At 48.1% G+C, this 26,109-nt stretch overlaps 1 protein-coding gene across 8 annotated transcripts; it reads left to right on the top strand.

Moving 5' to 3' along the window:
• Window positions 1-4,070: 4,070 nt before the first annotated feature.
• On the top strand, window positions 4,071-25,841 carry PODNL1 (podocan like 1). Of its 8 annotated transcripts, XM_081175729.1 has the most exons (12): window positions 4,071-4,189; window positions 6,276-6,326; window positions 12,615-12,866; window positions 14,032-14,125; window positions 14,514-14,578; window positions 16,119-16,228; window positions 17,215-17,371; window positions 18,001-18,116; window positions 18,288-18,945; window positions 20,456-20,604; window positions 23,349-23,517; window positions 24,563-25,841. In XM_081175729.1, exons 3-11 carry the CDS (start codon window positions 12,723-12,725, stop codon window positions 23,497-23,499), a joined length of 1,644 nt encoding a protein of 547 aa, XP_081031855.1. In that variant the 5' UTR covers window positions 4,071-4,189; window positions 6,276-6,326; window positions 12,615-12,722; the 3' UTR covers window positions 23,500-23,517; window positions 24,563-25,841. The 8 variants fall into 8 exon arrangements, 7 of the variants coding, with proteins under 7 accessions (XP_081031855.1, XP_081031856.1, XP_081031857.1 ...); XM_081175730.1 differs by lacking the exons at window positions 4,071-4,189; window positions 6,276-6,326 and adding an exon at window positions 9,597-9,728; XM_081175731.1 differs by lacking the exons at window positions 4,071-4,189; window positions 6,276-6,326 and adding an exon at window positions 9,656-9,728 and having other exon boundaries at window positions 12,618-12,866.
• The last annotated feature ends 268 nt before the right edge of the window (window positions 25,842-26,109 follow it).

Here is a 26,109-nt window from a genome sequence, read left to right as displayed (position 1 = left end):
CCCCTCCCAACGAGCGTCCCGTTCGGAGCCCCGCCCATCGCCTTCTCCTCATTGGCCAGCCTCGCGCGCGAGGAGTCGCTTGCTCGCCGCGGCGCTCTGGGATTCTTATGCGCTCCTTTCTCGCTCTCCATTGGCAGCCGCCGCCGCCGATCATCTCCGCTGCCTGCCTCCAAATCCTGCAGCCGCGCGTGCTGAGCTTGCGATTGGTGGGGCCGCTTTTCAGTCTGGGAAATAGCTTTCAGTTGCCGCCGATGAGAAACGATGCGTGCCTTGATGCCCCGCCTTAACGGGGTTCTCAGTCCCGCCCCCAACGTAGAGGAAGCCGATAGGGCAAAATAAAAACGTGCGTGTTGCCCTGGCAACGAGGCTTCGGCCTGCGGTCCTGTCAAGCGAGGACCACAGGGAGCGGGAGGGAGCCTTCCTTACCTAGGCAGGAGTTGATAGAAAGTTGAGGGGGTGCGAGGGTTGACTGAATTCCCCCCTACCAAGACAAGCAAAAACTCCCTGCAAGTGGAAGATGAGCACGCAGGCAATAAAAGCACTCAGCTCTCTGGCTAGCTTTCTGCCTGCAGGGACTTTAACCACCAGGGATGGGGGCATTCAATCTAGTTGCAGGAGAGGGGGAAATGGAAGAGAGCTCCATGGCTTCAGCTGACAGGACACACACAACCCCTTGACATTTGGCTCCCCCATCTCTGAACTGTTTCCATTCAAGCTGGTCAACTATGCAACTTTGAGAATTGATGCATAAGTTTGCCGGTTTCTCCTTTTCCCTATGTTGTGAACCTCCTTTCGTCTGTACAGAAAAAATTGGTGATATTATCATTGTGGTAATTATAGAGTTGTGCAGAAGTTGCCCCAGGACATTTGGCCTTTTGAATATGTAGTTCTCTTTTTCCCTCCTAGAAGAAAACACTTGGTTTTAAAATTTAAAAATAACACTTGGTTTTAAAATTTAAAAATAACACATGACTTTTACTTGCTGTACTTGCTCTTGTCAGATTGAATGTACAAGACAGGCAGGCAATACTTACGGTAAAGGTAAAGGGACCCCTGACCATTAGAGGTCCAGTCGGGACTGACTCTGGGGTTGCAGCGCTCATCTCGCTTTATTGGCCGAGGGAGCCAGTGTACAGCTTCCGGGTCATAAGCATGACTAAGCCGCTTCTGGCGAACCAGAGCAGCGCACGGAAACTCCGTTTACCTTCCCGCTAGAGTGGTACCTATTTATCTACATGCACTTTGACGTGCTTTCAAACTGCTAGGTTGGCAGGAGCAGGGACAGAGCAACGGGAGCTCACCCCGTCGCGGGGATTCGAACCGCCAACCTTCTGATCGGCAAGTCCTAGGCTCTGTGGTTTAACCCACAGCGCCACCCGCATCCCAATACTTACATTACTGAAGAATATTTACATTAATTTGTACCTGAGACTGATCAGTATTTACTGACTGACTCTGAGGCAGACAGCAGCATAGCACACAACATGCTTGCTGCTCTCACAGTTAAAACTCACACAACAGTTGATAACTAACTTGGGGGGGGGACTGCCTAAGGCAGGGGTCAGCAAACTTTTTCAGCAGGGGGCCAGTCCACTGTTCCTCAGACCTTGCGGGGGGTCCGGACTATATTTTTTTGGCGGGGAAATATGAACAAATTCCTATGCCCCACAAATAACTCTAAGATGCATTTTAAATAAAAGGGCACATACTACTCATGTAAAAACACTGGGCTGGATTGAGAAGGTGATTGGGCCGAATCCGGCCCCCAGGCCTTAGTTTGCCTACCCCTGGCCTAAAGCATATGGCATTACAATATTCTATGCTACAGCATTAACCTTTTAGGATGCACCATTCCCAAAATCATTTCAGTGCTATCATCAAGTAGTATGTTGATCTAGGATTCTACAAGGCTACACACTTTCTGCCATAGGCGTAGCCAATGGGGGGCAGGGGGCAGCTGTCCCCCCAACTCAATACAAATCTTCAGATGAAGAAAAGTACTTCCATGGCCAGGAAGACTGCTTGAGACATACCAATTTTGGCAGCACAAGTTTGATGAGGCAGAGTAGTAGATAGATACATAATTTTCAGGAAGTGTCCCTTGCACTTGTAAGTTGGGTTTTGCTGTAGATGAGAATGAGAGTGAGAATGACTAACTTCTATGGAGAAACTGTCACAGGTGTAAGCAAAGCATATTGTGTGTTCATTTGACACTGTGTGTATTTGTGCATGTGTGACATGATGTCTGACAGAGAATTTGTGCAGCTGGAAAATCTGCTTTTAAAACCCCCTGAAGGGATGCTAAAAAAATAATTTGAGGAGCACATTGCTAAACAAAAACATGAAGAACACCACCAACAAAAATTCATTTAAATACATTAGTTGCAGGAGATTGACTAGGGTGGGGTGTTGGACCTTTAGATGACAGCAGAGTAAAAGGTGTACTAAAGAATTTTTTTGCATCTGTCTTCACAGCAGAAGATATAGGGCAGATTCCTGGGCCTGAACTTTCACAAGAAGGGAGTCTGAGGAATTGAGGCAAATAGAAGTGACAAGAGATGAAGTTCTACGGCTTCTTGATAAAATAAAAAATGACAAATCAATTGACTCTTCTAGCAACATTTCCCCTTACTTTTTAGGAGGGAAAAAGTGAGCCTTATAGAGCAAAAAATACGGTAATTCTTATATAGCATAAGTACTGTGAGTCACCTTGCTCTCTTAGGTTCAGAATGAGTACAAATCTAAACAGCGACAAAAATTAAACAGAAAGCACGGGCATAGCCGGGATTTTTGTTGTGGCGGCAGAACCTCAGATTTGTTGTTTTTCTCTTTGACATCTGGTGGGAGGGGGTTCCACAGGGCGGGTGCCACTACCAAGAAGGCCCTCTGCTTGGTTCCCTGTAACTTGGCTTCTAGCAGCAAGGGAACCGCCAGAAGGCCCTCGGCACTGGACCTCAGTGTCCGGGCAGAATCATGGGGTTGGAGACGCTCCTTCAGGTACAGTGGTACCTCAGGTTACAGACGCTTCAGGTTACAGACTCCGCTAACCCAGAAATATTACCTCAGGTTAAGAACTTTGCTTCAGGATGAGAACAGAAATCGTGCTCCAGCGGTGTGGCGGCACCGGGAGGCCCCATTAGCTAAAGTGGTACTTCAGGTTAAGAACAGTTTCAGGTTAAGAACGGACCTCCGGAAGGAATTAAGTACTTAACCCGAGGTACCACAATATACTGGACTGAGGCTGTTTAGGGCTTTAAAGGTCAGCACCAACACTTTGAATTGTGTTCAGAAACGTACTGGGAGCCAATGTAGGTCTTTCAAGACCGGTGTTATATGGTTTCGGTGGCTGCTCCCAGTCACCAGTCTAGCTGCCGCATTCTGGATTAGTTGTAGTCCCTAAGAAAACTGTACAGTGAACCCACAACTTGAGCTCAATTTACTTAACGCCATTGCAACCTTATGTGGGGTGGAGGGGAATGAATAAATAAATGGAGAGCGGAGAAACCATTTATATGTCCTCCCCCACATGTGCACCCAGCAAGTTTTCCTTGCTTACTGGGATCTGGGAAGCTTTTGTATTGTGGTATACTTCCTTGCAATCGTCTGATGACAGGTGGTCTAGAAACAAAAGCATTGATGACAAGGGAGCACGCCAACCCGGTAATTCTACCCTATGTGCTTTTCACTGAAGTGCATGGCACTGTTTATATCTCAGATTTTGCAAGGGCAGAGTTAAAATGTCCTGTTTTTCTTTTTCTTTTTTTAATTATCTTTTATTAAGTTTTATCAATAGAAAAGTTCAGAAAAATACAAAATACAAAAATACAAACATTAAACCCAAAAAAGAAAAAGAAAAAACACATATAAAAGGAAACAAAACTCCCTCTTTTTTTTGATTTCTCATCTTTAGTTAACTTATTTTCCTGACTTCCTCACGCCTCCCTTTTTTGTATCCCTTTTAAAAATTGGTTCAGCAAATTCATATCCAATTTAGCTTATCTATTATCAATCCCATCTTACATTTTACATGTAAAATGTCCTGTTTTTCTTCCCTTTTTTATTTATCTCAGCACTTCTTGGGCTCTGACTGTGCCTTCGTGTCATTCTACCTGGAGATGGAGCCTTGGCTGTGCTGTGTGCCCCAGCCTGGCACAGAACTGAATACGCTGGCAAACATAACAAGGAAGAGGTGAGGGAACCAATAACAAAACAATAAACAAAAAAAGTGTTTATATATCCATCACTTAAGCCAAGCCAGGAAAGGAAGCTATAAATAGTGCTTTCAAGCCAGCTAGTCAGATGTTACTGTTTGGCAGTCTTCAAACAAAGAACTGTGTCCTTTTGCTGCCAAGTTAAGTTCAGCCCTGTAACACTTCTGTTTTTCTCCAACCTAGATAATTTTGCATATCAGATTCTTATGTGTCTGAAAATCTGGTAGGCTGGAAGTATGCAGTCAAGACATTGAGGCAGGCTGTCTGCAGCAACAGAGAAACTGAGTTCCAGGAAAAATGATAAACCCAGAACTAGATTTTGAAACAAATTCTACTGTCTGAAATAAAGCACTAAAACTAAGCACATGTCTTGGGCTCAGCCCTGGTTCAAATTAAGCCTTACATGTAGGCCAGATCTGGAAGCTTTTTTTGGCCGAGTGAAGTGAGTCCCTGTCCATGGCTTCACAGAATTCCTCTATCTCATCCCAACGACATATGGGAAACTACAAGTGATCCATTCCAAAGTCACTGAAATATTCCTGGAATCTGCTTTCAGAGCTGTATAAATTTGCATGACAATCAGAAAAACCAGAAGACCTGCTCTTGTTTACCAACTCTTGCATTGCATAATTCAGGGCTCCCCAAAGTGGGGACATGAGAAGCCTGTAGGGACGAGTGATGGGCAGACAAGTATGTTTTTATTAAAACTGCACCATCACAAATCTGAGTAGAATGCCATATTCCTTTTGGGGGCAAAGCAAGTGTCAGAGCTGCTTCCAGATCCTAGCTCACAGAGGATCACGCTAGCCAGCGATCATTAAGTAAAAGTCTTTATTGAATTACAGTTTCCATTCTCAAGCTGCTGCGTGCAACTCTACGTCTAGTGGCTAGATCGGCGAAGCTCCGTCTGAGTCTCCGCCCCTTGTGCACCAACTTAATATCCTAGCCCTGCTCCACCTTTTCCGCCTGACTGTCCTCCTCTGGGTCCCTCTGCCCCCCGGGGTTTCTTCCTTCCTGGATTCTTCTGACGCTGACCCCCCGGACCCTCCTGTCTCCTTGCGCCGGGCTTTAGGACCTGGCTCTCTTTCAGGGCTGCCTACTGCGTCACTTTCCTGTGCATTTGAACTTGGCGCGCGCACCCAACCTTCCACTTTCCGTCTGACCGTTTCTTCGCTCCCCGATGGAGGTGTGGCCACTCCTGACTCATGCCCTCCCTCCTGTCGTGAGCTGCCAGCGCTTGCTCCCTGGCTCCCTTCCTCTTCCCTGCTCTCTGGCGGTGACGCTGGTCCCGATCTCCAACTGCTCTCCTCTGAGTCCCCTCTGGCTCTATCTTCCTGGGGTGCCCCCCTAGACTCCCCCCTTGCCCTGGCCACTGGTGCTCCTTTCTGTGAATCTTCTGATTCACTAGAAAGGCTCGGAGATCTCGGGTCGTCGTCATCACTCATCTTTTCTTCTGCCTCTTCCCCTTCGCTCTCTGTTTCCTCCCTTGCTCTTGCCTCTGCTCCTGAACCCCTGACAGCAAGTTACTTTATAGTTGGCTTTTTCTGTGATGGTGCTGCTACTGCCCCACAATCCAAAATTCACTATATCTGCGCATTTGTTAAAGGCACAGATGTTGTCTTTCTAAGGGGATGTTGACTAGAGTGCATACAGCCCTGCTGGATCAGACCACAGTTCCTTCTGCTTTAACATCCTGCTTCCAGCAGTGGCCAGCTTCCAGGAAGTCCCCAGTCAGGGCAGGAAGGCAACAGCCCTACCCTTCGCTAATCCCCTAGCATCTAGACTTCAAATATACGCTGCTGCTAAGCACCTATCATGACTAATACCTGCTGATAAAGCCGCACAAGTTGTCTGCATTAACTTGTCTAGCCTTTTTGTATCTAAGCCTAAGCCAACCCCACATCTCATGGCAGCAAATTGCATAAGTGAATCATAAATTGTGTGAAAAAGTACTTTCTTGTTCCCTTCCTGAATCTACTGCTCATCCATTTCACTGGATGGCCTCATGCCTTAGTGTTATGACAGACAGATAAATGCCTACTCAACTTCCTGTTTTCGTTGCAGCTGTCCCGATTCCTGAGTTCTCCACTAGAGCCAGTTTTCCTTGAAGATTCAGTGAGTTCAAGTCCCTCTCAATATGTTTTTGGAGACTTGTAGAGAATGGGGAGACAAATGAAGATTATCAGTTGATAAGAATCACAGGTGGGCAGTAATAATAATAATAATAATAATAATAATAATAATAATAATAATAATAATAATAATAATAATTTATTATTTGTACCCTGCCCATCTGGCTGGGTTTCCCCAGCCACTCTGGGCGGCTTCCAACAAAGATGAAAAATACACTAAAATGTCACATATTAAAAACTTCCCTGAACAGGGCTGCCTTCAGATGTCTTCTGAATGTCAGGTAGTTGTTTATCGCTTTGACATCTGGTGGGAGGGCGTTCCACAGGGCGGGCGCCACTACCGAGAAGGCCCTCTGCCTGGTTCCCTGTAACTTGGCCTCTCGCAGTGAGGGAACCGCCAGAAGGCCCTCGGAGCTGGACCTCAGTGTCCGGGCAGAACGATGGGGGTGGAGACGCTCCTTCAGATATACTGGACCGAGGCAGGTTACTGTTGTGTTCATGCCCAGTGTGCAAGCTTCCCACTGGTATCTAATCAACTACTGCAAGAACAGAATGCTGGACTAGATGGTCCATGGACCTGATCCAGCAGTCTTTGTCTTACGTTCCTATGAAGACCACCTCAGAACCTGCTCCAGTTGGACTTTTTCCCACACCACAGGGTCATCTACAGTCAGGGCTTTACAGCACATGTGAAACATAGTCTCCCCCTCCAATACTTCTCCATGCTGTAGTTTCAATTCCCAGCGACCCCTAACAATACAGGCAGCAACCATTTTGCATGTGTCCAATTGATGCACAACCACCGACACCTGGGTCCTTTTGGATCTGGAAGAGGGCAGAATGGGAGCATAACAGGGCGAAGTGGACTTATGCGTCGTCCACCAATGCACAGGGGAGCCAGGAACGAACCCCCCGTGCAAAATGGTTGCCACCTGTGCTTCAAAGACCACCTCTCCCTACATCTGGACCCTGTGGTCATAATCCGAGGCCCTTCTTTGTGTGTCCCCTGCATGAGAGGTCTGAAAGGCAGCAACACAAGAGCGGGCCTTTTCTGCAGTTGCTCCCTATTTGTAGGATGCTCTCCCCAGGAAAGCTTGCCTGGCACCTTCATTACATACCTTTAGGCGCAAAGCAAATACATTTCTCTATAACCAGGCCTTGGGCTGATAACATTCTGTGGCCTTTTAAAAGTGTTTATTATGTATTTTGTGTTTTAATTTTGTGTTTTTATGTTGTGAACCACCTTGTGATCTTTGGATGAAGGGTTGTATACAAATTTTATTACTATTATTATTATTAACAGTAAGAATAACAGTAAGAATAAAAAAACTACAGTGCCCAGAATTCTTTGAGAAGGGAAATGTGCTTTGAATGTGTAAGGAGCCCAGTAGAGAGAGGGAGGCAGGTGAAGACCACCTTGGCAACTATTCCATCTGGACTGTCTCCTTTCAAGACAGACACATTCTACCATTAAGTGCCCTGTGGGAAGGATGACTTTTTATACGTTGCTGTTGTTTATTGTGGTAGTTTAAAAATGTAGTTTAATATAAGCTGCCTTTGAAGGAATTGTATCCTGAAAGGCAGGATATAAACAATGGGCTAGCGCAAGGATAATAACAGAAACAAATTTGTTTATATCATGGTCCACATACCCTGTTAAAGCATGTGGGCATCATTGTCATGTGTGTGCAGGAGCCAGGCCCTGTGACCAGGATTGGGGCCTTCCTAAGTTTGTTCTGGAGAGGCAAGGCTCGACCGCACAGGTGAGGCCGATTGGTAACTCACAGCACCTGGTGGCAAGAGCTGGGAAGGGATATAAGGTCAGCATTTTCCTTCAGCTCTTTGCCACAGCAACATGTTCCCTGCCTTGCTGTGTTTGGTGCCTTGACGCCTTGCACTCCTGCCTTTGTGACTCCTTGATCCTCGGACCCCTGCCTTCGTAACTCCTTGCTTCTTGACCCTTGGCTTCTTGACTCCCAGCTCTCTGACCCTCGGACTCTTGGCTTCCCAACTCCTGGCTTCTGGACTCCCGTTCCTGCTCCCACCCTGCCATCTTGCCCCCGGTCCCGACATCCCCAGCTTGGGACTTCGATCGCCCGTGAACCGGACCATGACAATCATCCTGTCCTGTTGATTCCTCCAGTTTGTTCAGGGGGAATAAAATCGGGGCATTTTGCAGCTGGACAGAGAATGGAACCCAGCTTGCCCTAACTTTGTGACCCTGGAACCAGGTAGTCTTTAAGTGTTTGGCAGTTTCTCTTCCCAAGGTAAAAAGCCGCAGAGGAAGGCTGGTGGCAGCCACTGGATAACAAATTGCAGTCCCAAAAACTGATTGCTGGTGTGTGGGTCTGAAGTACAAACATGCAGATATTCCAGAGAAGTGCTGTAAGTGTCCTGGGAGGTGGGCATGTGGGGGGGGGGGAATCGTTTTGAAGGTCAAATGTCTGTCATTCAGATTGCAGCTGATAACTTTGATGTAATATCCTTAACCTTAAAGGTAAAGGGACCCCTGACCATTAGGTCCAGTCATGGCCGACTCTGGGGTTGCGGCGCTCATCTTGCTTTACTGGCCGAGGGAGCCAGCGTACAGGTTCCGGGTCATGTGGCCGGCATGACTAAGCCACTTCTGGCGAACCAGAGCAGCGCACAGAAATGCCTTTTACCTTCCCGCTGGAGCGGTACCTATTTATCTACTTGCACTTTGAGGTGCTTTCGAACTGCTAGGTGGGCAGGAGCTGGGACTGAGCAACGGGAGCTCACCCCGTTGTGGGGATTCGAACTGCTGACCTTCTGATTGGCAAGTCCTAGGTTCTGTGGTTTAATCCTTAATCTTATCCTGACTTAATTTTTACAGTGCAAGTTTGATATTTGACTTTGTGAGCTTTGCAACGGCCTTTGCTTGAAACCACAGCAGGGGCCCTCTGTGCATGGTCAGGGGGCACACTGTTCCTGTGCCAAGTCTCATGTTTTTCTTAGGTGTTCAAGTAAGACCAGCCTTGAAAGTCCTGGGAGAGCGCGGGGTGCCGCTGCTGACAGGTTAACTGGAGGAGATACGAGGACTAAAGTGGGCGCGCTGGAGAAAGATATGGAGAAAACAGTCAGTCCGCGGGCGCGGCGCAATTGATCGGCCCCTGGAGCGTTGCGCCTCGCTGGCATTTCACCCACCTCTCTCCGCGGAGGCAGCGTTATGCAATAGCCCGTCTTAACTTTGATCGGATGGAAAACAAGGAGACGCAACAATTCTTTCTCTCCCCCCCCCCTTCCGCCCCACTCCCACGCAGAAACAGCGGCGACAGGTCCGTCCCGGTTGCCTTTGGGGAAGAAAGGGGAGGGCTTTCCCCCGGCTCCTTCCCCTTGCGCTCCTTGGGCTCCTCCGCAGCAAGAGGTTGGTTTCAGAAGGGGAAGGAAGGCGAGCGAGCGAGCCAGCGGGGAGGGCAAGGGGTGCCGCCCCGCGCGGCTCTGGATCCCATTCGCGACCCGCGGCATCCTCCCGCGGAGAGGCGCCTCCAACCGAGCAGGGCGATGGTGAGCGAGCGAGGACCCGGGCGCCGCTTCCCCCCGCGTGGCGCCCCGGAGCGCGCCGGCAGGGGGCAACGCGGAGGGGCCGAGGGGCGGGGAGGTCCCCAGGCGGGCGCGGGGGGAGTTGCCCCTTTCGCGTGGGAGGCGCCCGGGATGCCGGGGAGTTAAGACCCGTGTCGCGCGGGGTCGGAAAGGTCGTGTGCATGCTGCGCCTGGGTGCAAAGGGGCCACCGCGCGGGTTAAGGGTTGTCCAGCCCGAAACCTAGGGTTATTCCGCATTAATGGATGCTGCAGGTATGCTTTCTGTTTGGGTCTGACTAGGAGGGGAAATCGTTGTCTCCTGCGTCTTTAACAACCGCACAGCAGGCAGGTTGGGGTGGTGGTTGTTGGTTATGATAATGATGCTTTACATGTGCAGCTCTTTCTGTCGTGGAGATGAGAGTTTCTAATATTATGATTGTTATTCCTGCATGATAGAAAGTGTGTGGCGCGGGAAGAAGGGTGAGGAGGAGAAACGTCCTTCCAAATATTGTTTCTTCTTTTTTTCTTAATACAAAAGCGAAAGCTAACAAGCAGACAAGACTCCTTGGCTCAGAACCAAGGGCTTCTAGCTTCTGTCTCTTCTGTTTGACAGACTGGTGTCCGGTGGTAAGGAGACAAGGACTGGTTGTTTCCTGCCTTGATCAGGCTTCTGTGGTTCCCAAGATCGATTTACAGACATGCTGGAAAGAATTCCCAAAGGAGCTGAACGCAAACCCAGGCGCACCTTGCCAATGGCATAATCCCTTGTCCTTGGGGCAAACTGGCCTCCTGACCTTCCAGCTGGCCAGAGATACCAGACTGCCCCTGGAATGGCATTGGGTCCCTCCAGTATTGGCCACAGGGATACAATCAGTGCCGTTTCAAGGTCCATTTCCCCTCCCCTCCTTCTGGTCTGTTTGGGGATGACCCCTAAAATCCATTCTCCTTGGTTTAGTGCAGTGGCGTAGCGTGGGTTGTCAGCACCCGGGGCAAGGCAAGTAATTTGCGCCCCCTAACCCGTGGATTTGCACCCCCCTAACCCCCAGATGTTGCGCCCGGTGCGGCCGGCCCCCCCCTGCACCCCCACGCTACGCCACTGGTTTAGTGTACAGTGGTACCTCAGATTAAGAACTTAATTCGTTCCGGAGGTCTGTTCTTAACCTGAAACTGTCCTTAACCTGAAGCACCACTTTAGCTAATGGGGCCTCCCGCTGCCGCTGCACCGCCACTGCACAATTTCTGTTCTCGTCCTGAAGCAAAGTGCTTAATCTGAAGCACTATTTCTGGGTTAGCAAAGTCTGTAACCTGAAGCGTATGTAACCCGAGGTACCACTGTATTCTTATAGCACCTTGGAAAGTCACTGTATTCCTGTGGCAATATGTTTCAAAAAATTTTAGTTGGCATTATCTATGTGGAGGGAAGAATACCAAGCAGAGATGGTTAAAAACATGAGTCTTGCTGGATTGGGCAGAAAGGCTAGTCTAGGCCAGCATATACCTATGGGAAGCAGGACCTGAATGCAACAGTGTTCTCTTGCTTGGGATGCCCAGCAATTGGCGTTCAGAGGCACACTGCCTCTCGAGACTACTTGCAGCCTTTCTCAACCTGTGGGTCCCCAGATGTTGTTGAACTACAACTCCCATCACCCCTAGCTAGCAAGGCCAGAGCTCAGGGATGATGGGAGTTGTAGTCCAACAACATCTGGGGACCCACAGGTTGAGAACCACTGCTACTTGCTTCTGAAAGCAGCTGCTCTGTACAACCTCAGAAGTGCAAGCCCAAGGCTCTTTCCAGAGGAAGAGAGGCTTCTGGGCCACAACTCTCAGATTAAGGGGCTGCTGAAAATATTACCAGCCCATGTGACTGGTTGTGCTATCAAGCGCTCATTAATGCCACAGATTAGGGGTGGAGGTGGATTGCCGGGCAGCTCTGCTTTCTGATGGGCAATCCTGAACCCATTTCAGGACCACAAAGCTCAGCTCCCATTCATTTTAATGGGGCCGTGCATAGACTTAACTGATAGGAAACGATGACGTATGGATTATTCCACTTCTTGGGCCTGTCCTGAATGGGGCATGCTGGGACGAGAGTGGGGAAGTGATTTAAAGGATCCAGGCAACCTCAGGCCAGAGGAACCCTTTGAATGCTCCCAGTCATCCATCCTCCCCGCCGCTCCCCCCCCCCCATGCACAATTCCACATCCCGTTCCTCAGCTCCAGCTCTCAGGCTTGTTAGGCTCAAACTGTTCAGTTTTCTTCCCCCAATAAATGCTAGCCCAAAAAAGCCACTGGTTTGCACGGCTGTTTGTGAGTAGGCACCCCACCTTCACTAGTCAGCAACCGTTTACGAGCCCACACACATCTTTGACACCCTTCCCCATGCACAGGAACTCTACCCAAACATTTACAACACAGGCTGCCCTGTTTTATTTCATTTTGCCACCATGCGGTGCTTCTCCAGTCTCCCATGCAGCACACTCATTCGCCTAGCTCCCCGCTGGAAGAGACAAGCACCCCCTTGTGCCTTCCATCTCCCCCCTCCAAATCAATGAGGCGTTTCCATACTTTTAAGGGGCTCTGTCTGCATTTCCAGTGGGGATCATGGGGGTGGGGAGAGAAGGGGGGCTTCCTGGCCTACCTGATGAAGCAGACAGGGGAAGCATTGAGAGAAAAGCATGTGCAGGGTGGTTGTATAGAGCTCCTATTGACTAGCCCTGACCTCTGCCCCCAGCAGCTGGGCAGTGGCAGTCTTCTACTATTCCTGCTGGCGAGCATCCCTTGCAGCTTCCTGCTCGACAGCCTTGATGATGACGAACTACTGCTGGCGACGTCCCAGCCCATGGGAGGCATCCCAGCCCAGAACGTGCCTGGCTGCCCAGCCAACTGCACCTGCCCAGCAGAAGAGACAGTGGACTGTGGTGGCCTTGACCTGCACATCTTCCCCAGCAATATCTCTGCAGGCATCCAGCATCTTTCACTGCAGGTGGTGGAGGGGATCCTGGGCAGAAGCAGAGGGTGGCCTTGTTGGGTGGGAGTATGTCAGGGGCTGGCAGGATGTTGAGGACTGTGCACTGGGGGGGAAGAGGGTCTGGAGTCTGACTCGAGAGATGAGGGCAGTGGGTTGTGGGGGCTTGTACAAACCAGGAGGCAAGAATCCAAGGTAGGGGGAGCTTCAGAGCTGGAGGAAGAGGAGGCAGGCAAGGGAAGGGGTGGGTGCTTCCCTACCCTCTCCTGCACCACTGTCTCCCAGAACCAGGAGAGTACTGCAGCGGGAAGAGCAAAGGCAGCTTCCACACAGGCATAGTCTCCAGTTGCATGTGTGCAGCCTGTCAGTGGAAGGTAAATAAATGGGTGGAGGGGGAGCAGTCCCTAGTTGCTGCAACTGCTCCATAGAGTGTGGGCCTGGGAATAGCTGCCTAGACACTAGATTGGTGTATCCAGAGCTGTAGAAGCAACAGCAAGTGTTATCTTTGACAATAAGGAGTTACTGTACTTTTCGCTCCATAAGACGCACCTAGTTTTGGGAGGAGGAAAACAAGAAAAAATTATTCTGAATCCCAGAAGCCAGAACAGCAAGAGGCTTCTGGGATAACAGCGCCAAGCCTCTTCAGGGCAGTGGGATTAAGGCTTCCCCTTCCCGAAGAGGCTGCGCATGGCTAAGGCAGAAGCCAAGACAGGAGCATCGCTGAAGGGGCACTGCACAGTTCTCCCTGTCTGAGAGGGAAAACTGTGCAGCACCCCTTCAGCGAAGCTAGAGAAGGAACAGAAGGAGACCCTTCTGTTCCTCCTCTGGCTTCGCAGGACAGGCGCTGCGCAGAGAATGAGAGCTGCGCAGTGCCCCTTCAGCGAAGCGGGAGGAGGAACAGAAGGGTCTCCTCCTGTTCCTTCTCCCGCTTCGCTGAAGGGGCGCTGCCAGCTCTACTTCTCTGTGCAGCGCCATTTGCTCCATAAGACGCACTCACATTTCCCCTTACTTTTTAGGAGGGAAAAAGTGTGTCTTATGGAGCGAAAAATACGGTAACTTACTGCAATGGGCTTTCTTTTGTCTAGGAAGTATGGAACTGCAGGAGATCAGGAGCCACCCAGATCAGAGTCCATGTGAATGCCTTGCCACTCATTCTGACCACCTGCTGGTTTTCTTTCTGCAGAACAACCAGTTGCAGGAGCTGCCCTACAATGAGGTGTCCCGACTGGCTGGCCTGAGAACCCTCAATCTGCACAACAACCACATCACCTCTGAAGGTGAGCAGACCCAAGAGAGCACGGTGTTCCCTGGCATTTTGAAGGATTGTTAGCTTTTCAGGGGACCCTCAGCCCCTCCCTCCAATACATGAATACTTGTCTCCTAATTGACCAAAGATGCTTGTTCCCTTGAGAAGTGGATGGGTTGATTGTTGTAAGGAAACAGTTCATGCTCAGTCTTTGGCCCTTCCATCCCTTGGAGTTGTGGTGCGCAAAATGAAGGAGCTGTTAATTAGCAACCGCCTTCAGATTCAGAGCTGGCTGCACGTGAACCAGCAAGAGATCGCAAGACCATCACTGCTGCTGCTTGGGCATATATCTTGTGGGTAGAGTCGGTAGAGGGCATGAATCCCAAATCTGCCTTTTTCTGATGTGTCCCGTTTTAAAGGTCTCCCAGATGAAGCCTTTGAGTCCCTGCAATCGCTTCAGTACATCTACCTGGCCAACAATAAGGTGAGTTGTGTTTTAGGAAGGGTTTGATCTTCATAGCCACTGAATTCTGTTGCTGGTAGGATTCACTAAGGGATGGGTAGGCAAGGTGTTGCACCCCATACGTTGCTGAACTTCAGTTCCCATCATTCCTGGCTGGGGCTGATGGGAGCTGGAGTCCCATAACATCTACGTGGAGAGATCGGGAGGTTTCCCATCTGTGATACAGTCCAGCGTTATTTGCAAGAATCTCAGCCACCAGCGGGCACTTGCCTTCTGCACATCTTTTTCAGAATGCTTCCATCTTTGTTGGATATGTATCTGAGATGCTTCAAGATATTGTGAGAGGGAGCAAAAACACATTAGTAAATTTCAGAGGGGCAGCCAAAAAATACATGCCTAGATATAGAGAAAAAGGGTCACAGAATGCAAGACGACATCTTTGACATTTCTGTGCAAAGCTCCAATATATTCAAAGTAATAACAGTGATCATTCAAAGCAGGTGTAATTGGGGATAATTTATTACATTTTTATCTTGCCCTCCATGAACTCGGAGCAGCTTCCAAGATTCACCCTCCAGGAATGCACAAGTCCTTATGGAAGGATGTTTTGAGATACGTGCGGTCAGTGCTGTAAGAGAAGTGCTGTGCATGAACAATTCAATATATTGTCTTGTAGGTTCACTGAAACAGTTAGGAGACCATGTGAAGATAATCATGCTATGACTCTTCATTATTCAGTGTGTGTATTATATTATAATTAATTAAATTTCTATACCACCCTTCATCAGAGGATCACAGGACAGTTTACAATATAAAAAACAATGTGCATATGTTTGTTTGCACATCCCATTCTACCACCTTAAAAGATAAGTTAGGCTGAATGGGTGGGGAGGGGATTGAATCTGTCCACGCAAAAGTGAATTCCATTGAGAGGGAATAATGGGAACCATTCACTTCCATGGAAAGGAAGCAAAGGGGGGCACTCAAGGATAGCACTGAGGTGCTTATCATGCTTGGTATCCCAGCACCTTTGGGAATCAAGCCTGCTCCTGTTTGCGTAGCAAGGTTTCCCAAACTTGAATCTCCAGATGTTTTGGGACTACAATTCCCATCATCCCTGACCACTGGCCCTGCTAGCAAGGGATGATGGGAGCTGTAGTCCAAAAACAGCTGGAGACCCACGTTTGGGAAACCTTGCTCTAGGGTATTGGAATGTTGAGAAACAGCTTCTGTATGTGGGAGGCTTGTTCTTGCTATGGCACACAGTTCTAAAACGTGGTTTTGCATTTTCTCCTTGAGTCTTCCACGGAGCAGGCAAGCAGGCTGCATGTTTTACCACCACTTTGAAATCTGAAAGGACCTTTCTGCTGATGTGTGGCTGGGCCTGGCCAGCCAGTTCTTAGGCTGCTATGTTTCTGGCTGCTTCCCCTCTGAACAGGCCGTGGGTGGGTGTGGATGTAGGAAGCTGGAGTCAGTTCAACATCTTTCTGCATCTCAGGGTGGATGACCCTTGTGGTCCCTTCCGCCTTTTATTATTTTGTGAATCTGTGTTTATTTCCAGCTTTCGGTGGCGCCGCAGCTCCTACCCAGCACTCTGCGGATCGTGGACCTTGCAGCAAACCACCTGACTCGTGTCTACCCATTTACCTTTGGGCATAAACCTGGCCTCAGGTAAAAGTGGGACAGAGGATTGGTACACATTCCAACATAAGCAAGACCACAGAGTGTTGGCAGACACCCTTTGGCATGATATTGCTTATTACAGGGATCCCAGTAAGAGAGAAAGTTGTACTGTACTTTACTTTCTGAAAATCAGAGACAGCTAGAAGCCACACCCTCTGCTCAAGAGGCTTGCTGAGGTTATGAAATGAGGAAGAAAGGCACTCTGCATCTGCTCAGAGGCACCCTCTACTGCTCCCCTTACATCAGGTTACTTATTTCTCACTTGCGGGTAGGGTGGCAGCAGGGTGACCTATAGGGTTCCTCCAGGGAGGAAAAGAGCTTGGAGAGAGCACACAAATGCTTGGCAGGGAAAGGGTGAAGCAGCTATCCTCTCCCTTGTCTCCCCCCCCCCCAGACCCCAATCCAGCCTGAAAGCCACAAACAGCTGCCTTATATCAAAATAAAATTGGAGGTGGGAGGGTTCTTACGGGATTCTTAGATGCAGGTACAGTATACATATGAAGAATGTGCTGTGTGAATCAGGCTTGACCCATTATAGAGGCCAAGGATTGCAGCAAGACTTTGCTTTAGGAAAAGAAGATGCTCTTCCTTCAGGATCACCAGCCCAGTGTCAAGCTCAGGGGATAGTGTTAAGTTGTGGGTGAACATATCAGACTACACAGCGATTCTTCAGACAGCTCTTGTTTATTCACAGGCCAGAACAGAACTAAACTGAAGGGTTCAGTCAGCCTGCTTATATAGAGCTCCAGTACAACGTAACTGTAACAATTTTCTAAAACTATCCAATCACTGAACGTCACTTTCAATCCCTTATTTGCATAACTATCTACAGTATCCCACTGCTGGCCCAGGGTGAGAACTTCAGTACATAACAGATAGCATTTAGATCCAGGATGGGATGCTGCCCCTAGGACTCAATGAGGCCAGCCCACGAGGTGGCACTCCTAACCTGTCCCTTACCTTTCCCCCCACAGGTCTGTTTATATGCACAACAACCAGCTGAACAACACAGGTCTGCCCTTTGATGCCTTCAACGGCTCCGATGCCGTGAGCACCCTCATCCTCTCCAGCAACCTGCTCACTTACGTGCCCCAGAACCTGCCCCGTGCCATCGTCCGCCTCCACTTACAGGTTGGCAGCAGAGATTTCCCACCTGGATGGTATAGAAGCAGAGGCTTGCTTCAGGCAGTCAAGAGAACAGAGCCCATCCATGAACTGGGGAGCTGAGGGAGAGAAGGGGAATCGGGAGCCCCAGATTTTAGGTCAAGGAGGATGGGGCCCAGCAGTTAAGACAGGGAAGTTGGAGTACTAAACCAGAGCCTTTGTTCTCCTGACTCTTCAGCGCCAAGCCCCACCAGTTGTGGAATTGGATTGTTTTATGCTAATTTAGAACATTTTCAAAGACACTTGCTCTTAATCTCACAGATGTTTAATGAAAAACAAATCCCACGTAATTCAATGGCATTTACTCAAATTTACTCTACCGCTGGCCTGCCCCCAAATAGTTGGTTTTTAGTTTTACTCAATAGGGTGGGTGGGTGTTTTACTTCCCTACAAAACAAAAACAAAACTCTAACAATAAACCTCACACACAACTCCCTACAAATAGAAAAGGGCAAATCTTTGCTCCCTGACATAATGGAAAGATAATATCTAAAAAATATATCCTCTCTTAGCATCTATTCACATCCCAACGCCTAGGCTGGTGGGGTGGGAGCAGTGGAGGGGATCCTCCTTAACCACTACGCTCCACTTTGCAGAACAACCGCATCTCCCGCATCCCGAAAGGGGCCTTGAGCAGCCAGTGGCGCCTCCGAGAGCTCTACCTGCAGAACAACAACCTGTCCAATGATGGCCTTGACCCCTCCACCTTCAGGTGACTGTTTTGTTTTGTTTTTAATGGGGCTCCCCTGGTGGGTATGAGTGACGGAGCCAAGAGCCAGGGCTGCTGGGTTTCCCGTGGCCAGCTCTGGGGAACTGGAAGACTACAGGAGAGCGGATGCTGCTTTGGCGGGTCTCCTAATGTTCAGCTCTTGATTCTCTATAGCCGGCTGAAGAGCCTGGAGTACTTGGATCTTTCCAACAACAACCTGACGCAGGTGCCTGCCGGCCTCCCCCCAAACATTGCAATCCTGCACCTGGGCCGCAACCACCTGAGCCACCTGCCCCCCGAGCGCCTGAGCCGCGTGCGGGGTCTCCAGTACCTCCTGCTGCAGAGCAACGCCCTGACCGCCTCGGGAGTCCACCCCGAGGCCTTTGCCCGCCTACGTTCCCTCCACACGCTGCACATGTACAACAACCGGCTGGAGCACGTCCCACCCGGACTTCCGCGCAGGGTCCGTTCCCTCATGCTGCTGCACAACCAGATTGCGCACATTGGGCTGCAGGACTTTGCGGCCACCTACGCCTTGGTCGAGCTCAATCTCAGCTACAACCACCTCTACAGCGCCCACATCCATCGCCTGGCCTTCCGCAAACTGAGGCGCCTGGAGACCCTGGACATTTCAGGCAACCAGCTCACGCTCCTGCCGGCGGGGCTCCCCTCCAGCCTTCAGGTCCTCAATCTTCAGAAAAACCAGCTCAACTCCCTCTCTCCAGAGCGGCTGGTCAACCTCACGATGCTCAAGGAGCTACACCTGGCCCACAACCGCCTGCGGATCAGCGGCATCTACCCAGGCACTTGGCAAGAGCTGCATGGACTCAAGGTGAGGCTGCCGGCAGGCAGGTGCCCTTCTGTGTGCTCCAGTGGCTCAGAAGCTGGTTTTAGGACAGCAATAACACAACTAAGGGTCCACAGTAAAGCAGTCTCTGGGCTGGATCTTTTCCTAATCTGGGCATGGGGAGATCTGCATGGAAACCAGGAGCCATCCTGGGAAAAGCGGGAACAAGTGTAAGGCAGGGCTTTTGTCCTTAGCTACTAAGAAAAGCATATTTTTCTCCTCCTAGAATTTGGAGTCACCTAAAGACGTTGAATTGCCATCAGTTCAGGGCAGACTAGAGAAAGTGCTTCTTCACACAATGCAAGACAAATTTGCAGGATGCACTGGCACAAGCCATGGCAACGACTTCACACTTTGCAAAGGGATTAGACAAATTCATGTAGGATGACAACTATTAACCATGACCATGAAGAGGACTCTCCATACACAGATGATGCAAGTTCTCCCTCTGAATATTGTATGCTGGTGATGGAGAGGGGGTGTTGGTCTCCCGTGATGGCTTTTCCCTGGAGAAACATGGGTTTTATCTCCCTCAGAACATGCCTAAAACCTGGATTTGCTGCAATATAATAATTGCATGTGCTTGTTACTCCTCAAGGCCCTGCTTAAAAGTACACAAAATTCAGCATGTTTCTATAGTGACTGTTTTCCCGCTAATGTGGGCTTCTGCTCCCAGCTACTGGACTCTGAGCTTATCCACAGTTACCTTTCACCCTGCTCTTTCAAGGAAGGCACAGGTCCACGCTTAAAAGCTGTGTGTCTGAGCAGTTTTATTTTAACACACACATACCCCCGTGCTTTCTCTGCAAAAACATGCTCTTTAGTGCTCAATCAGAGCAAATGTCAGTTCAGGGTTTCCATGGATTGCCATTTGTCCTGACTGAGCTTTAAAGAGCAGGTTTTCACAGTGAAAGCTCTGGAGCAAAAAAGAAGGGTGCTGAGACAGAGATTTAAGGAGCGGGCAATGCCTGGAAAGAGCCAAGGAAAGGTAAGTGTGGATAAGCCCATTCTCTTTCAGTTTTTGTTTGAGTAACTCTCAGAACACAGGCAAGAGTATGGCTCCTACAAATTCTGCGTAAAGCATTTGGATGCCAGAAGCATGGAACTATGTTTGAGCCCTAAGGCAGGCATGGCCAAACTTGGCCCTTCAGATGTTTTGGGACTACAACTCTCATCATTCCTGACCACTAGTCCTGTTAGCTAGGGATGATGGGAGTTGTAGTCCCAAAACATCTGGAGGGCCGAGTTTGCCTATGCCTGCCCTAAGGGGAACTACCAGTTGTTCTCCTGCACTGGCCAACTTAGGGCTACAGTGCTCTTATGCCACTCCAGCTGATTTCAGTGGTGCGTATGGAAGAAAACCAAATGATTGTGTTGTTGTCACTCACAACCCAAGACAGATCTGCCTATGTCCAGCACCTGCTGTCTTTAATGATGCTCCAGATCTGGCAGGAATCTCTGGGACTCCAACGTTTTATTGGTTTTGCTTTCCCAGCTCCTGGATCTGAGCTATAATGAGCTGTCCTATGTTCCACCAGACCTACCAGAATCACTAGAATATCTATACCTGCAGCATAACAGGATTGCTGTCATTATGGCTGAGGCCTTCCTCACAGCACCCAACATCCGTGTCATCACTCTCAGGTAAGGGAAATGACAATTGACTACAAGAGTTTGGATAGACACTCGGGTATGGAGATTATTACATTCCCACTGCTCATAAAGGAGGAAGTGTGTGTGTGTGTGTGGTGCTTTAAAATACAATGTAATCCAGGGGTCTGAATTGCTGTTGTCTATATTTTAAAAGTGGAATGCATCAAAGAAAATGTCATGCCTGTGTTCTTTGCACATTTAGTCTACACTTAAAATCTGCAGAAATGCAAGTCAAATTCTACAAGAAAAGTTCGAGGACCTGCTTGAATTAAACAAATTACTTCACACAATTTATTCTGCAATTTTGCACACTAATTCTGATTTGTTATTCATGGCGAGGGCCACTGATACTCCATCCTCCAACCCCTGAAAAATTTACTTCCTTCCCAAGACTTTCATCTTGAGTTTTTGCAGGAGGCTGAGTCATATATTCCACCTTCACTATAACATCTTCAAAAGAAGATGATAAAACATTTGGGACAAACTTCTATTTGGGACGTGGGTGGCGCTGTGGGTTAAACCACAGAGCCTAGGACTTGCTGATCAGAAGGTCGGCGGTTCGAATCCCTGCGACAGGGTAAGCTCCCGTTGCTCAGTCCCTGCTCCTGCCAACCTAGCAGTTCAAAAGGATGTCAAAGTGCAAGTAGATAAGTAGGTACTGCTCCGGCGGGAAGGTAAACGGCATTTCCGTGCGCTGCTCTAATTCACCAGAAGCGGCTTAGTCATGCTAGCCACATGATCCGGAAGCTGTACACTGGCTCCCTCGGCCAATAAAGCGAGATGAGTGCCGCAACCCCCGAGTCGACTACGGCTGGACCTAATGGTCAGGAGTCCCTTTACCTTTATGTGGCTGAGAGCATCATACATAGTTTAGCCCAAAATATCCCCATAGCAAGTGGGTGGCAGGACATCTCACCTCTCTTTCTCCCACCCCTCTCACTAACTGATACCTGTCAGTATATCCGTTTATCTGTGCATTTGTAGATTTCACCAGATGTTGGACATTCACTGTAACATTCAATCATTTACTAACAAACGAAAACAGAAATAGTGAACATAAAAATTGTGACTGGAACTACATGGAAAAGTAGTTGTAAAACCCCCCAATAAAATGCTGTTGGACTCTGCAGTTAATTATGATACTCAAACATACTGTGATTATGAGCCATATAATACCAGATAATTCATAAGACGTTGATAAGAGATTTTATATTCTTATTCTTTATTAGATTTGCATATCATCCTTCATCCAAAGATTGTAGGGCGGTTCACAAAATAAAAATACAAAATGGGAATACAAAATGCATAAATCAAAAACAATCCATTCTGCATTAGAAAATGTTTGTTCATCATGAAGCAGTAAACCTTTCATTGTGTTTACCATAATAGGTGTTGCTTTCTCTATTGAGTGAGGGCCGTTTTCTGTCCCCTCCCCGCTTCCACAAATACTGTGCTGCTTGCTGACATGAATCAAAACTCTGAACAGAAGATAATGAGTGTGATGTTAACATATGAGAGTGCTGGTGGTGAAATAGTTAAACAGGTTACCCAATCAGAACCCAGGGGGGTTGGAGTCAGGGACTATAAAACCAGCTCTGGAAGGGAGAAGAGTTCGTTCGTTGGGAGGTTGGTTGGAGTGGGAATGAATTGGGATAGTCTGTGGGGAGGTTGAGTTAGTGTAGCGAAATAAGGTGAGTCAGGAACAGTTAGGAGCTAGGAAGACAAGTAAATATCTGAGAGGTGGTTTAGTGAGTGAGAGCAGGTAGCGGAAGTTATAGGTCTGGATAGACACCCCATGAATGTAATTGACCGATACAGTTTATGAAACCTCACGCTTGCTAAACTGCAATAAATAAACAGAAGTTTATGTTCCAATTTAACCCTGACTGGACTCAGTATTGTACCAGGTAGGGCCTGGGTGGTGGCAGCGAGAAATAAAGTGGTGGCACAGGGATCAATAGATGGTGAAATGTCCAGGGACCCTGTGTGATGGCCACAATGAGTTTATCTGGATCTTGGTCAATTTCATTAAGTAAATTTAGATACAGGGGTACCTAATTTGAGTGGTGATGCTGCTTGGGCAGTCTCCTGAACTCTGCTTAGGGAAAACCAGTTCCTTGTTTGGAGAAGAAGCTGGCCAGTCACAGCTCCAATTGGTTGATTGGTGATACGACAAGGAAGACCTATCTATAAAGCACCCAGAGAACTTTACAATCTGGGGCAGCATGGAAATGTCATACGGAAAGAAAAACGTGCTTTAAAACAGCATGAATGAATACGTATTTAATTTACTGGATATGCACGCAGCACTTTCAACATATATTTGGACCAGAATTCCTCAAACTCCAAGCCCCGTTTGGATTTCAGAACCTTTGTAAACCAGCAAATTCATTAAAAAGAGTAAAAGTTACAAGCTATATTTTAATTTAAGAAGTCCACCAGCTGGAAAGGCCATTTAACAGAAAATGGATGGCAATTGAGAAAAGCAGATAGTGCTGCTACAGACAATGTTAAGGCTGTTCACATTGGCAGTCAAGTTGGTGCATCGCTTCCTAATAAACATGCATAGGGTTGTGCTGTGACAGAATCACATTTTTGACTTCTTTGAATTAAATCCATCCTCTGGAGCTGTTTCAAAGTTCCAGGAACTGTGTTGTATTTTTTTTAAAAAAACCAAACACTTCACATATCAGTGCTTTCCCCATTTCACACACAAATCCTCCTTTGTTTTCTAGATCCAACCGTTTGTTGGCAGCCAACGTGTCGGAAGCTGCATTTGCAGACCTGAAACTGCTGGAGGTAGTAGACACTACCGGGAATCCAGAACCTATCACCATCTCTCTGCTGCAAGCTGGGCACTGGGTCCGCACCCAGATGGGTACCTAAGGAGGTTGCCTAGAACAGGTTAGCCTTTGAGCTGTGGCAAAGTGTTCATTCATAAACTAAGTCACTCTAGTTTCCAGCTTTTGCTGGGATTGTTGACCACTAAGAATGTAGTGATCCGAAGCTCTCCAAACATAAACTTGTATTACACGTCTGCTGTATTTGTGACTAACACAAGCTCTGTGATGAATTGTACAAGGGCTGGAGCATTAGTTTGGCTTCTGCAGGAGCAAGTGGTTAGAAACAGGTATAGCCCACTATTTTCCATCAAGACCAGTAGGTGCAGTATAGCTGCTGCAGGTGAAGCCATCTGCTGCTTAGCACACATTCACTATAGTGCTTGGGTTGGGCACCATTTTGTGACTCCATTTTTATATTTAAAAATTGAGCTTTTGCTAAAACACTTTTCTGGGACTTTTTAAAAGTGCTAGAACATCACACACTAAAATGCTAATTCACTGTGGTGTTATAGCAATATTACACAATATTACACAACTCAGGACAAAAGGGAGAAGTCCCGCCCAGAAACCTATGTCCCCACAGTGGAAGGATGTGTGGATCTAGAATTGGCCTCCACAGTAACTTACAGACTCACTGTTAAGACTGTGTTCGTGGAAGACAATCTTACTCAGCTACGAGTGATCGCCAAAGAAGACACAATATGACAACACCATAATGTTATAGTGTTATACTGTACTTCTTTCATAAAAAGCTCATAGTATAAAGTATCAATTTTATTGATCATAAAATGGTGACCACCACAAAAGCAGTAAGAAAAATGTGCCCACAGCTGTGATCATTGCCCAGAAGAGTAACTCTAAAGGCATCAACACCTGTGGAGAATGTGCTCCTTTTTTATTCTGAAAAAGTCTGTGTTCTGAGAAAAGACAGAAGAACCAAAGGAAAATATGAAATAGGAATGACTGGATGAGTGTTGTGTGTGCTCACTTTAAAAAGAGGACTTGCTTTTAGTGTCTTGGCTACATGATGTCCCCACTGTCATTATGAACATGGTCATCCTCTGGGGGGTGTCCGATCCAGCTGACAGAACCTCTTTCTTTTGCAGATCACCATCCTATGCTTCCTTTCTACCGCTGCCTGTCCTCAGGCATCTCTACCAGGATGGCTCTGCCAACCTGCAGCCTTCTGGAGAGGTTTGCACTGCCCAGTGTTTGTCCTTCCACCTTCAGCCAGTTGCATGGAGCAGAGCCTCTACAGTATGCCCTGTCTGCTTCTCTAAGGTGCAGGACTCAGCTACAGCTTTTCAGGTCGAGAGAGACAAGATGAAGATACAAGATTTCTCCAATTCTAGCTACTTCTGGAGCCTGATCTTCAATGGATCTGTGTTTAGCCTAGGGCTAAGCAATGGCACTGGCAAAGCTGAAGTTTCCGTGGACTAGGACCAAAGAGGCAGCCAAGGCTAGCTAAAGGTATTTGCGTGCCCTTGCTTGGCTCCCGTTATTTGGAAACAGAGTTGCTTAGGACAACGCAAGCATCCGCCAGGGCACCTATGTTCTACTCCTTCTTCTGCCTTGCTCCTCAAACAGGTGCACCCAAACCATCCCTGTTGGGTGACAGAGGTGTTACCTAATCTAGACAACCAAGTTTATCCCTTAGAGTAAATGCAAACTTGTTTCCTGCGTGTCACAAGCCCCAGCGCCGGTCCAGCTCTTCTTCGCAAGGGAGGAGATGAATAGAATCCATCACACAGAACCAGCGGGCAGCTTCTGGATGCCCCACATGGGCAAATGTTTGAGTAAATCTCAAGACAACATGGGGAGGGGAGGCTCCATAGTTAAGAAACTGGGTTTTGAGCCCAGATTCATCACAAGGCTTTGGTTTCCCTTGTAGAAAGGTCAGGCAACATCACCCTAGCCAGGATCACATGAGTCACAGCTGGAACAAGAGGGAATCCATATAGGGAACCAGGAAAGACTTTATTCATCCTGAAAGTCAACGTCTACCTGCTTTTCAAGGCCACCCTCCTCTCTCTGTCCTCCACACCATCTCATCTCACTTGAAACTAATGTTGGCTTAGTGGATTGTGCTAGGGCTTTTGTGGGGGGCGCAGTTTGCACCTTACTTGCAGATTGCTGGGAAGCAAGCGATGTTTCAGTTTGAAGTGAGAAGAGGGATGACTTGCAAGATTCCACATGAATGACCATCTCATTGCCCAGATGACCCAATCAACACAACCGAGAAGAAAATGAGGTTTCAACAAGGTTTATTATTGGTGCAAGATTCCAGTACGTCTCTTTTACAGAGGTTTTTAGAACTCCCCCCACCCTAAAAACTTTATATATTTATGTCACTCCAAGCATAAAATAAAAGCCGTAACACAGTCAGATTCACGGCCTCTGGTTTTTAGCATTGGCTTTCAACACCTCTGGCTGAGCAACAACCATGGAGGTAGGCACTTGTATAAAAATCCAATTTCCCTAATACCAAAGAGGGGGTGGTAAGAATGGGGGTCAGGAAAGAAAGGCTGCCTGGAGCATTTGTTTCCCTTTATCATTCCTCTGTCCAGGGACATGAGAAGTTAAATTTTGGTTTAAAAAGGAATTGGGCAGGGGCAGGAGTGCAAGATCTCACCCGCAGCTCGTCACCTCATCC

This window comes from Podarcis bocagei (assembly GCF_964188305.1).
Source record: "Podarcis bocagei genome assembly, chromosome: 17".
Taxonomy (NCBI): domain Eukaryota; kingdom Metazoa; phylum Chordata; class Lepidosauria; order Squamata; family Lacertidae; genus Podarcis; species Podarcis bocagei.
This window is presented reverse-complemented; position numbering and strand designations above follow the sequence as displayed.

What these genes read in the sequence shown, in the direction of transcription:
- PODNL1 (XM_081175725.1), top strand. An exon ending in TCCAGCATCTTTCACTGCAG is followed by an intron (nt 12,867 to 14,031) that starts GTGGTGGAGGGG and finishes TTCTTTCTGCAG; the next exon opens with AACAACCAGTTGCAGGAGCT. An exon ending in GGGCATAAACCTGGCCTCAG is followed by an intron (nt 16,229 to 17,214) that starts GTAAAAGTGGGA and finishes TTCCCCCCACAG; the next exon opens with GTCTGTTTATATGCACAACA.